Here is a 13,676-nt window from a genome sequence, read left to right as displayed (position 1 = left end):
ACGGAGACTGGAAGATAATAAATGTGTGTTGTTTCAAGTCACTAAATTTGTGACAATTTGTTATGCAGCAAAAGAAAATCAATACAATGAGCTTCAGTTATGATTCTGTAAAATGGTGTTAATTATACAAACCTCTTAAGTGTTCTTCTGAGGATCATGTGATAATATTCAAAGCATCAAGCACAGTGCTTGAAAATGAGTAGAGAGTCTATAAATGTAGCTTCCTTTCCTCTCTTTCTTCCCTATTTTTTACAGTGTATCATACCCACTCTTGCATAATATAGTCTGTGCCTAACAGAAAAACATTGTTAATGACTCAAAAGCATCATCAAATTCTATATTTTATGGCTTCTTTGATAAATATAAAAACTTACATCCTTTTAAAATGTCATTTGCTGTTTCAAATACATTAAATGCCTTGACCAAAAGCTTTGGTACAAAGCACTGCTTTATTTTAAAGCTGTAGAACCCTCCCTCTTGAGAAACATTGATTAAAAAAACTCTGAGCTCTAGTGCGCAGTAGCTGACAAGGCACTAATTGCTTTTAATGATCTGCAGGAATATAGCTTAATTAATGACTGTGTTCAAGTCCTATGCTTTCTTATTGCTTTTTCCAATTCTGCTCAGTGATCCCCTCTGAGTACTCCAGGAAAGCTCGGGGCCTTTTTGGAGCATCCCCAGCAACCCCATAGGACTTTTCTGGAGTGTGTATGCCTGTATTAAAGAAAAAAAAAAAGAAGAACAAAAATATTACTGAGTCTATTCTTCACCCTAAATTGACTATTTCTTAGAACAGCGTAAGTTCTTTTCCAGGTAAATGAAATATAAGGTTATAACCACATGAAGCGTTAATGGTGTATTACAATTACAACCCCAGTACTTAATTAATCACTCAAATATTTATTGACCAGTAACCATACCTATGTATAACGGAAAAACGAACAAAGGTCTTAAGTGTTAGAGGTTTGGGCCTAAGTCACTCCCCTCCCCTCTTTTTGTCACGACCAACCAGGCAAGTGGAAATCCAGCTTTACTGTTTGCTGGGCAAACACTTAATAACCAGGTGACCCTATCACTTATTGTCCAAACAAAGGCACTTCTCAGAGTGTAGAAGTCACACATCAAAGAGACCTCTGAATTGTATTTGTCTCCTTCTTCTTCCTCATTACCTTTATCTAATTATTCAGCAAGTTCTGTGGATTGTCCCTTCAATACGTCCCTATAATCTGTACCTTCGTCTTCAACTCTGCTCTTCAGACCCTGATAGTTTCTTGCCTGACGATGCCCATAATCTTCTCACCACTTCTACTTGGCCACCATCCTTAAGCATCCACACTGCCATCACAGCTGGAGCTCCAGCTCAGAGAGCTTAATGGCCTTGACTTAAAGATCCTTTGGCAACTCTACTCTCCTACAGGATCAATCCCCGTCTCTTTAGTAGGACATCCAACATCTACAATCTGACTCTGCCTTCCTCACCTTTGTCATCATCACCCTGCCTACCCTACTCCCCTATTTCCCTTCCCACATTTCCCCTATGTCTGGAAGCCTGCCAGGAGTAGATCAACCAAACAAACCCTGACTCCATGCTTCTTAGACAGTAGACTTCAGGTAACAAGAATTCTGTCACCTTCCATCTCCCTGCTCCTGCTGTGCCTTTTTCTTGGAATGCATTCTTATCCTTTTTTGTCCATTCTCTGTACTTCCCTTTGCTATGAAACCTTTCTGAGCTGCCTTGTTCTCCACGTAAATGAACCCCTCCTTCCTTGGGACCCCTTCATGGTGGTATAACTTTCGCTACGTTGAGATTTGTCTGTGGTAATTAAAAGTCAGTGAGATCTAGAAATAGTCTACTTTCATAAACAGAGCTGAGGGAAAGCATCTCCATTCTCTTGGCTACAACTTCTACTTTTTTGATCTTTTGATCTATCTTCATTCTCTGAACATGTTTGGCTTCTCTGGACACTTCTGAAAAATCAGAAAACTGAAAGATTTCCCAGATTGAGGAAAGTGTCTCTTCCCTGTAATAGGTTGATTTATTTCTCAAATTTGTGGGCCTGTTTTCCTTCACAGAGGCAGCTCATAGCAGTAGGAGAGTGTGAGGGCCCAAGCCAGCAGAAGGCCTTGCTGAAATGTTTTAGGAGGATCCCTGAGGCCAGTTCCTGAGTCCTGGTTCTGGATTATGTGTGAGAAGTACACTGGAGACAGAACAGAGAATTTGCTTTACCTACAATGCTTTCAACATACAGCATTCCATTCAGACCACAAGTGCCCCCTCCTTGGCCCCGCAGGGCCCAGCACAGGGCTGGGGTCCTAATGGACAGCAATCGCCAGCTTGGACCCTCAGGGCCAGAGGGGGCTAAAGCCCCTTCTCTGGCAATGGGCTTTCTTGGCCCTCATATTTGAAGCTTGAGGATGATGTTCAGTTATGCCCTGCAGGTCTCATTAGAGGTCATTTGCCCCATATGCTCTGCCAAGCATTGGGGGGTGGGGTGGGGGGAGCTGATCTTGTATTACTTGCCCAGGCCCTTTTCCTTCTTCTCCTAGCAGGGGTCTTAAGGCCACTCCCTGGACCAAACTATCTCTCGTCCTTAATTAACTTATTAATGTTATGAATATTTCTCTGATCAACTACTTTGTCCCAGGTGAGCTATTGAAGATATTGTAGTAAGCAAAACAAATATAGCCGCTGTCCTTATGGACCTTACATCTTATCTGAGGAGATAGAAAATAATAAAATGAGGACACAGGGAATATATGATTACAAAGGAGCTAAGTGCTATACACGTGGACCTCGCCAGATAGAATACGCAGGAATCAAATCGACTATATCTGTGGAAAGAGACAATGGAGAAGCTCAATAATATTATCAGTCAGAACATAGGCTGGGGTCAACTATGGAACACACAATCAATTGCTCATATGCAAGTTCAAGTTGAAACTGAAGAAAATTAGGACAAATCCACGAGAGCCAAAGTATGACCCTGAGTATATCTCGCCTGAGTTTAGAGACCATCTCAAGAATAAATTTGATGCACTGAACACTAATGACTGAAGACCAGACAAGTTGTGGAGTGACATCATGCATAAAGAAAGTAAGACAGGAGTAAGTAAGTCATTAAAAAGACAGGAAAGAAAGAAAAGACCAAAATGGATGTCAGAAGAGACTCTGAATGGATGTCAAGTAGCTAAAATGAACGGAAGAAACAAAGTAAAAGAGTGGAACAGAAGATTTCAAAGGGCTGCTGCAGAAGGCAAAGTAAAGTATTGAAATGTGCAAAGGCCTGGAGGTAGAAAAACAAAAGGGAAGAACACACTCAGCATTTCTCAAGATGAAAGAACTGAAGAAACAATTCAAGCCTCAATTCGCAATATTGAAGGTGGCACAGTGGTTAACAGCTAGGGCTGCTAACCAAAAGGTTGGCAGTTTGAATCCACCAGCTGCTCCTTGAAAACCCTATGGGGCAGTACTACTCTGTCCTATGGGGTTGCTATGAGTGAGAATCAACTCGACGGCAATGAGTTATGTGGAAAATATTAAATGATGTAGGAAACATCAAAAGAAGATGAGAGGAATATACAGAGTCATTGTACCAAAAAGACTTGGTCAATGTTCAACTATTTCAGGAGGTAGAGTATGAGCAAGAGCTGATGGTACTGAAAGAAAAGGTCCAAGATACACTGAAGGCACTGGCAAAAAACAAGTCTCCAGGAATTGATGGAATACCAACTGAGATGTTTCAACAGACGGATTCAGCGGTGGGAGTGCTCACTTGTCTATGCCAAGAAATTTGGAAGACAGCCACTGGGCCATCCGACTGGAAGGGATCCATATTTGTACCCATTCCAAAGAAGGTGATCCAACTGAATGTGGAGTTTATTGAACAATATCATTGATATCACACACAAGTAAAATTTTGCTGAAGATCATTCAAAAATGGTTGCAGCAGAATATCAACAAGGAACTGCCAGAAACTCAAGACAGATTCAGAAGAGGACGTGGAACCTGGGATATCATTGCTGTCAGAGGGATCATGGCTGAAATTAAAGAATACCATAAAAATGTTTACTTCTGTTTTATTGACTATGCAAAGGCGTTTGACTGTGTGGATCATAACAAATTATGGATAACATTGCAAAGAATGGGAATCTAGAAGACATAACTGTGCTGATGAGGAACCTGTACTTAGACTAAGAGGCAGTCGTTCGATCAGATGAAGGGGATGCTGTGTGGGTAAAAGTCAAGAAAGATGTGTGACAGGGTCGTATCCTTTCACCATACTTATTCAATCTGTATGCTGAGCAAATAATCCGAGAAGCTGGACTATATAAAGAACAAAGCATCAGGATTGGAGGAAGACTCGTTAACAACCTGCATTATGCAGATAACACAACCTCGCTTGCTGAAAGTGAAGAGGACTTGAAAATTCTTACTGATGAAGATCAAAGACTACAGTCTTCAGTATGGATTGCACTTTAATATAAAGAAAACAAAAATCCTCACAACCGGACCAGTAAGCAACATCATGATTAACGGAGAAAATACAGAAGTTGTCAAGGATTTTATTTTACTTGGATCCACAATCAATGCCCATTGAAGCTGCAGTCAAGAAATCAAACAACACATTGAATTTGGGCAAATCTTCTACAAAAGATCTCTTTAAAGTGTTAAAAAACAAAGATGTCACCTTAAGAGCTAAAGTGCACCTGACCCAAGCCACAGTGTTGTCACCTCGTGTGCATGCAAAAGCTGGACAATGAATAAGGAAGACCTGGGAAGAATTGATGTCTTTGAACTATGGTATAGGTGAAGAATATTGCTTATACCATGGAATTCCAGAAGAACGAACAAATTTGTCATGGAAGAAGTACAAGAATGCTCATCAGATGCAAGGATGGTGAGACTTTGTCTCATATACTTTGGACATATTATCAGGAGGGACAAGTCCCTGGAGAAAGATGTCATGCCTCGTAAAGTAGAGGGTCAGAGAAAAAGAGGAAGACCCTCAAGGAGATGGATTGACATAGTGGTTGCAACAGTTATGCAACAAGCATAATGACTGTGAGGATGGTGCAGGACCAGAAAGTGTTTCCTTCTGTTTTCCATAGGCTGGCTATGAGTTGGAACTGACTTGACAGCACCTAACAAATGCTATGAAGGAGTCCCAGGGTGGTGTAAACAGTTAAATGCTTGGCTACTAACTGACAGGTTGGCAGTTGGAAGACACCTAGAGGTACCTTGGAAGAAAGGCCTGGTGATCTACTTTTGAAAAATCAGTTACTAAATACATTATGGAACACAGTTCTATCTGACACGCCATGAATCAAAATTGACTCTACAGAAACAGATTTTTATTTTTTATGTGCTATGAAGATAAAAATGCAGAATGGTATAAGGGTGTGTAATAGGGCCTTGACTTCTATAAGCATATCCGTGTATAGTTGAGCTCAGGAAGGTATGAAAGAAGAAGCAAGCTTTGTGGGAAAATGTAGGAACAGGTTGATACTTGAGGAACTAAGACAAACTTCAAATTCTGATATATACAGTCCATTGAACCAAGTTTGATGGGCCCCAAGGACTGAGAAAGACAATGGGATGCCTTTAGTAACTCACTTGGTATCACTAAATTAACAGATTTCTTACAGGTACCGGAAGAAATTAAGAGATTTTCTACAACTACCAGAAGAAGAGTTCACTCTGAAGCATTCAGTCATTCAGATGAATTCGCTGATGTCTTGGACCAGCAAGTATGGACAGCAGTGTATGACAATGCTGTTGTCATCAAGTTGCAGAAAATGCTCCACTCAAATTGACTTAAGCAATTAGAATATTTTGTTTCTCCCATCATTACAATGTCAAAAGTAGGGTAGGGTCTAGGATTGATTTCAAAAACTTGTATACCTTCCATGTCTCTCTCTTTCCTCCTCAGTGTAACCCAACCCATTGCCATCAAGTCACTTCCAACTCATGGCGACTCTATAGGACAGAGTAGAACTACCCCATTGAGTTTCCAAGGAGTGATTCGAACTGCTGAGCCTTTGGTTAGCAGCCATAGCACTTAACCACTACGCCATCAGGATTTCCCCTCCTCAGTGTAGGTCTTCTTAAATCAGACTAGAGCAGCTCCAGGTGTTAATCCAGAAACAACAATGTCCAGAAGAAGAAAAGAAGTTATCCTTTCCTGGACTTCTTTCTTAAGAATGGGGAACACTTTTTCGAAAACTTCTCAGAAGACATCTTCTCACACCTTGTTGGCTAGAATTGGATCATGTGCCTATTCTGAAGCATTCATGTGCAGGGGGAGGGTGTTGCCATGAGTGGCTTAGATTACTCTTCTGCGGTAGAAGTGGAATAGCTGTTAGGAATTCAACTACAAATGTCTACTGTAACCTAGCACACTAGTGAGAAAGGCTTTTTTGTTAGACATAAGTTCTTCCACCCCACAGATTACAATATGTATGTACGTTGTCACTTCCTTTACTCATGATGGATTGGCTTAGGTCCTGTCATCCTCCTTGGCCTTGTGCCTCATTCTCTGGCAGGGCTTGTCAGGCCCTAAGAACTCTCTTACCCACCATTGTTCTCTGCTTCAAAGCTGTGCCAACCCCAGCATGGAGCTTTCCACAGCCTGATCTTCAATCCTCAAACAAAATAGATTTTTTTCATATATTACAAATCAGTGCTCCATGACAAATCTGCTTTTTTCCACTTATTTCTTTGCACTTGTTAGCTATGGGTCTTTTATGCCTCTACCTTATCACACAGAGACAAAAATGATGGGAGAACGAGAAATCAATTAGGTAGCAAGAAAATATCACAGCTAAAGTAAAGCAATTACACCAGGGCTAATAACCTCTGCAACAACAGTTAGACAGTTATGTCAAGTGAATTTTGAAAACAGCAGGAGTTGTTTTGACCCAGAAAAACAGCTTAATTGCCTTTGCTGTCAGTCACTATGGTTTCAAGTCCTGGGAGCCTGATTTAGTTGATGATGGAGAAGCTAGATCTTTATGAATACATAGCTCTTGTGAGAGTTTGCTGCACACAATACAGCTCTGTTCTTCCTCCTTCCCTCCTTCTCTTCCTTCTGTCTTTTTTTCCTTTCAGATAGATTTATGGAGGACCTGCCACATCTCAGATCCTGATCTAGATACTATATAGCCTGCAATTTCTATAGTGTTTCGGAGGAGGGTGTGTGCCTGAGAGAGAGAAAAAAAATGAGAAACAGAGAAAGAGAGAGAGAGAGGGAGAGACAGAGTGACTTGGCTGTGGGTCATGTCTGTTGTGCGATGTGTGGCTGGTGCAGGTTATCAGTCAGGTGCATATGTTCATTCAATCCAAAATTTATCAAGTATCGTAAGTGTGCCAGATTTGGAATAGAGAAATTAAGAGCCACAGTCCGTGTATTCACGAGATACAGCCACACAAGCAGGCAATTAAATGTCCATGAAGCATTAATGGTGGCCTGGACAGTGACCAAGGTTGAAGGCTAGGGCAATGCACACCTGAGTTGCCACTTGGCCTAGGGTTGGCAGGGACACATTCCCTGTGAAGTTGGTATTCAAATTGGACCTGAAGAATGTGCAGTAATTTGCCAGAAAGAAGGCAGGTTAAGTTTGGGAGTGCATTCAGGGATAAGCAGTGACGTGTACAAAGACACAGGGATGAGATGAGTGTGGTGTTTCAGGAAATAATAGATACTTTGCAGTGGCTGGAGTAGTGGGTACATGAAGGTGTAGCAGCCACTTACCCGGGAGCAGCCAGAGAATCTTTCAAAAAGACAAGTAACCTTGCTCCTAGTAGATATTAAATGTATATAAAGCACCAATAACTAAAACCATGTGATATTCGTGCCAAAAAAGCAAGCAAATACATCGAAGATAATAGCAAGTACAGAGACAATAAAAATATTTAATACTATAAATGTCTATATGATAGGATTGACATTTCAATCCGTAAAAAAGGGATAGATTATTCAGTAAATGATGTCGGGAAAAATGACTGAGCATTAAGAAAAAAATTCAACTTAAATCCCAGACTCACGGCTAACATCAAAAATAAATAGCACAGAAACAATTGTCAAACCAATTAAAATACTTTTATATCTCAGGTTCTTAACACATTCCTAATACTGAAATTATTTCAGAATAATTAAAAAAATAAAATAATAAAAACATTAAATAAAAGTACAGAGAAATATTTATTGTAAATATGTGGAAGGGACACTTTCCTAAGGATGATATGAAATGTAAAAATGTAAAGAAAAAGATGAGTAGATAAGAACACACTAAAGTTTAAGATGTCTGTGTATTTTTAAAAAGCCATGTTCATTACATTCAGATTGTCGCATGTGTTTATATAAGGATTTACAAAGTGCTTTCCTACATGATTCTTTTAATTTTTGTATCTGGTCATTTGCTTTTCTCATTTCTAATTTTAGTTATTTGTCCTTTCTCTCCTTTTTCTTAATTAGGCCAGTCACTGTTAGCTGAAAACAGATTCAACATGAAAGGCAAATGACAAATCAGTGAAATTTTTACAACATAAAAAAAAAAAATTATATGTTACATATTATATTATGGAAACCCTGATGGCATAGTGGTTAAGTACTACGGTTAAGTACTAACCAAGAGGTCAGCAGTTCGAATACTCCATGCACTCCTTGGAAACTCTATGGGGCAGCTCTGCTCTGTCCTATAGGGTCGTTATGAGTTGGATTTGACTCGACGGCAGTGGTTTGGTTTTATATTATATAATTATAATATAATTATATAATATTATATATTTTTATATAATTATATTATATACAATTATATAACATAATTATAAAATTATATAAAGTTTCTCTAAAGGTAAAGAGCACAGAAAACAGTGTTTCAACAGAAAAATGGGTAAAAGAATTTTAAAAAGAAAAAAATGATAATAACCATATAAAAGTGTTGAATCTCATTTGTAATGAAAGAAATGCAAGTTAAAGCAAAAAATGCTGTTTTTTTTCCTTACCTGTGAAGTCGGTAAAGATATGTGTGCGTATCTAGTTGTTGCCAAGTCGATTATGACCCATGGCAACCCTATGTGTGTCAGAGACCTGTGCTCCGTAGGATTTTCAATGGCTGTAATCTTTTGGAAGTAGATCACCAGGCCTTTCTTCCTAGGTACCTCTGGGTGGATTTGAACTGCCAACTTTTCTGTTACTAGCTGAGTGCTCAACTGTTCACACTACCCAGAGAGCTATATATATCCAGGGATTTATATATAATTATATAATTTTTATATATAAATATATGGAAATATACATAATTACATAATATATAAATTTATACATAATTTTATATTTATATGTATAGCTATATCTATATCTAGGAAGCCCTGGTGGTGTAGTGGTTAAGAGCTATAGCTGCTAAACCAAAACATTGACAGTTTGAATCCACCAGGCACTCCTTGGAAACCCCATGGGGCAGTTCTACTCTGTCCTATAGGGTCATTATGAGTCAGAATCAACTCGAAAGCAACGGATATCTCTATCTCTATCTCTATATCTAAGAAAGGCACAGGGGACAGATCCAGTTTAGGGGGCCAAATTGTGGTTGAGGAAGAAAGAAAACAAACAAAAAAAAGGAGTTGAATCTTAGCTCTGAGAGATGTGAAACTGTAGCAACTTGTACCAGGAATTAGTTGAGAAAAAAGTTCCCCACAAAATTCCTCCTGGGCCTGATTTTGGTTCAAGAAGGGAGAAGAAGCTGAAAGATAGTAGAGGATAGGATGTCCCCCAGAGAGTAGCGCTTTCCTCACTGGGAGGAGCCACACTCAGAGATGGCAGAAGAGTGAAGGCAACAACTGATGAGTAGCCATGTTGTCAGTCAGGAAATGCTTCGGCGAAGCTCAAGGACAAGGCCAGAGGGAGGCAGAACTGAGTCTTCAAGGCTCCTTCACAGCTGGCAGCAAGGAGCAAAGGGTGGGACTTTGTTAAGTAGGCCCCTGGGTGGTGCAAATGGCTAAGCAGCTGGAAACTTGGTGGTTCAAACGCACCCAAAGATGCCTCAGGAGACAGGCCTGGAGATCTGCTTCAGGAAGTTCACAGCCTTGAAAACCCTATGGAGCAGTTCTACTCTGCAGGCATGGAGTCGCCATCAGCCTGAATCGACTCAACGGCGACTAACAATAACAGTCTGACGACAGCTGAGTGAGACCCACTTTTGGAACCATCCCCTTTAATCAACAATTTATATTATGCTTTTCCAAGGATGCTAAAGAAAAAAGCACACATTGGGCTAGAGCAGGTTTGAGGAGAGACCCTGGTGGGACAATGCAGCCTGAATTAATGGAGGAAATTTCAGATAGTGAAAGACCCACAGTGACAGATCTGCCCAGACAGTACTTTGTGAGTGGTGTGGTTTGTGCAAGCAGCTGATTCCACCTGAGCTGATGGGAAATCAATCAGGAGTGAGGCAAGCATAACAGCTGCTGAAGAAATCGATGCTTGTCAGTTGCCTGTGATGGCATGAACCACTTCCTTCCAATTGCTTCTCACTGCTGCCTTAGCCTCTTCAATCTTTCACTTATCCTTGATTGGCTGTCTAAATAACCTTTATCTTCCCTTCAAGCTTCCTTCCAAGTTCTACTTGGTGGAGAAGTGAGTGGTCAAAACCAAACCCACTTTTGTAGAGTCCATTCCGATTCACAGTGACCCTATAGGACAGGGTAGAACTGTCCTGTAGGGTTTCCAAGGCTGTAATCTTTACAGAAGCAGGCTGCCACATCTTTCTCCTGTGGAGCAGCTGATGGGTTCTAACTGCCAACCTTTCGGTTAACAGCCTAGCACTTTAACCACGGTGCCACCAGGGCTCCTTTTGAAATAAAATGTAGATGTTACATTTTTGATTCAGCAGAGATGGAGATGACTGGACAAGAGCAAATCACAGAAAGGCTGCTGGGCTGGCTGTCGGGGACACCCTGTTCCCACTCAGCTCCACCTCTGATGGGGAGCAAGTCATTAACTTCTGTTAGCCCCAGGTCTACTCTTGCGAAAAATTCAGGAGTTAGACTATATAATGGATAATATTCCTCCCAGCTTTAATATTTTGTGAGATTAAAGATGAGTAAAGACCAAGGCTGGGTGATATCCATAATGTCGGAAAACACTTGAAAAATGCTCAACCACCTCAATAATCAAAGAAATGCATATTAAAAGGAGATACTTTTTAACCTATTAGGTTGGCAAAGATTGAATGAAGAAACAGTAATATCTTCCGTTGGAATGGGTGAAGAGAAGCAAGGACTCTTTGATGCTGTTGGCAGTACGTCTTTTCTAAATGGCAGTTTGTTAGCATGCATCACAAGTGTTAAAATGAGCATTACCTTTGCTCTAGAAATTCCACTCAAATGAGTTCTACCTCACTCTGGCCATTAGAAGTTTATTACCAACCTTTCTTCCATTGACACTGCCTGCCTGTACAATTTTAAATACAATATAATTAAGTACTTCAATAAAGTACAATAAAATAAAGTACAATGTAAGTACAAGTAACCCATAGCATTGTTTATACTATCAAAAACATAACTGTTACTCCTTCTTCACCCAGGACATATTGTGTGACACACTATGGTAGGCTTGAGGGCACTCAAGATGTAAGACCAACATGTACACACTCAACATACCAGGTACCTCCCTGCAATTTCCTGCTCATCCACAGATGCACAGCCACCATTTCAGAGGGTGATCATGTCACATGGCCAATTGAGACCCTGCACCAGATCATTGTGTGCCTCTCTACTGAAAGACAATTGGTTGTAGAACACAGGGAACATTCTATGGCTTGGTTGCCAAGACCCTTCCCAGTTGAGCTCATCCCAGCCACTAGAAGAAGCTTATTGACAGCCTAGCCTCCAATGGCAACTGCTTGTCTATGCAATCACTGGCCCTGAGTGCCCTCTGGCCTCCTATCATCAGTAAGCCCACATCATCTCCACCTTTCTCAATCCTCCCCTCTTTCAGTGGTGGCTCCCAAGAAGTGTTCCCTGTATAACCTGTTGTTGTGGATTGAATTGTGCCCCACCCCTAAAAAGTAAATTTTTTCTCTGTTGAAATCCTAACTCCTGGTACCTGTGAATGTGACGTTCTTTGGAAGTAGTGACTTTGGAGAGGTTATCAGTTAAATTAACAAGAGGTCAGGCTGAGTAGTGGGGGTCCTAATCCCATCAGAGTAGTGGCCTTTATAAAAGGAAAAGAGACAGACAGACAGAGGAAGGACACCATATGATGCTGTAGCTGCAACCCAAGGAACACCTGGAACTACCAGAAGCTGAAGAGAGGAATAGAACAGATTCTCTCTCAAAGCCTCAGGAAAACTCAACAGGACCAATACCTTGCTTTCAGACTCCCATCCTCCAGAATTGTGAGACAATACATTTTTTTCTTATAAGCTACCCAGTTTGTGGTATTTTGTTATAGCAGCTCTAGGGAACTCATACGCCTGTCCTCACTGCACTCTACCTTCACTGCACACATGCATTAGCATATTAGTGTATACTGTGCTTTTTTGTTCAGTTTTGTTTCAAGTGTATTTATCTTTCCATTAATAAGATCTCTAAAACTGGTACTATGCCTTGAGAAAGACCGCATGATAAAGGAAGAATAACAAGATATGAAATCAAACTTCAGTTTAAATTTTGCGTGGTGCTGGGTAAATTACGTCTCTGAGCTTGAGTTTTATCATTTATAAAATGGGAACAACAGTAGCTCTTTCACAGAGTTGCCATGTAGTTAATGGGATAACCATTGGCCACTTAGCACAATGCCTGCTCTATAACACATACTTAGAAAATGTTAGTTCCTTCTTCCTTACTCTACTTTGGAGGAATGGGACTTAGATAAAATCTTGTGGACTGACCAGTTCCTCAAGGACACTAGGACCAATGAGTGACCTGTGGGGGAGGAGAGTGGCAGTTGGTGGACTAGGGAAGCCCCTGTGTGCCCAGCAGCCTCTTACCTGATGATGGTCAGAGGGATGAAATACACCAGGAAGGCCACGATGGTCATGTACGGTGTCCAGTAGGAGTCATCAGGCCACAGGGCCCAGCACTGCACTTCTCCATTGGAGAGTTTCCTTTTCCCAAATATGATCAGAGTGGGAATGGAGAACAGGAATGAGAGGCTCCAGGCAATCACAATGAGGACCTTGGCTTGCTTCTCTGCTCAAAGAAAAGAGAGAGATGCCTGGACATCTGGAAGCATCCTTGGGAAGCACACCCAGAGTCTAGTGTGGACAATGACTGCTGTGTGAGTCACCCTGGGCCTCTCAGGGCCTTTCAGAGCCTCAGTTCCTCATGTATAAAATGGCGATAATAATATAGGGCTGCTATGAGTCAGAATGACCTTGATGGCAATGGGTTTGGCTTTTTTAGTATAGAGGGCTGATGTAAGGATTAAAAAGAGAATGCTTTTTACAGAAGCTAGCACGTTGCTGGCATGAAGTCACTGCTAGTCCCTTCTTCCCTGATTTACCCACCTGACCCTTGAAATGTTGCTGTATCCAATCCTCTAGTGTTAAGGAGCTCAGTTAGTATCATACACATTTGATAGGTCACTTTGCAAATACTATATTGTATCTACCTACATATGCTCAGCCTTTCTGACCTCACTGACTCCACACAGGCAGGGACAGGGCCTTTGGTC

The 13,676-nt window shown here is 40.9% G+C and overlaps 1 protein-coding gene across 3 annotated transcripts in view; it reads right to left on the bottom strand.

Annotated features, from left to right (window-relative positions):
* The window catches only part of NPSR1 (neuropeptide S receptor 1), a 234,295-nt gene that overhangs the window by 20,803 nt on the left and 199,816 nt on the right, over positions 1-13,676 (bottom strand). For all 3 annotated transcript variants that reach the window (XM_049893671.1, XM_049893673.1, XM_049893672.1), the window contains one exon: positions 12,991-13,192. In XM_049893671.1, coding sequence (XP_049749628.1) covers positions 12,991-13,192 — 202 coding nt within the window. The remainder of the gene's footprint in view (positions 1-12,990; positions 13,193-13,676) is intronic.

This window comes from Elephas maximus, chromosome 8 (genome assembly GCF_024166365.1).
Source record: "Elephas maximus indicus isolate mEleMax1 chromosome 8, mEleMax1 primary haplotype, whole genome shotgun sequence".
Lineage (NCBI taxonomy): Eukaryota > Metazoa > Chordata > Mammalia > Proboscidea > Elephantidae > Elephas > Elephas maximus.
Note: the sequence above shows the minus strand (reverse complement) of the source record. Positions and strands in the feature narration are given on the sequence as shown.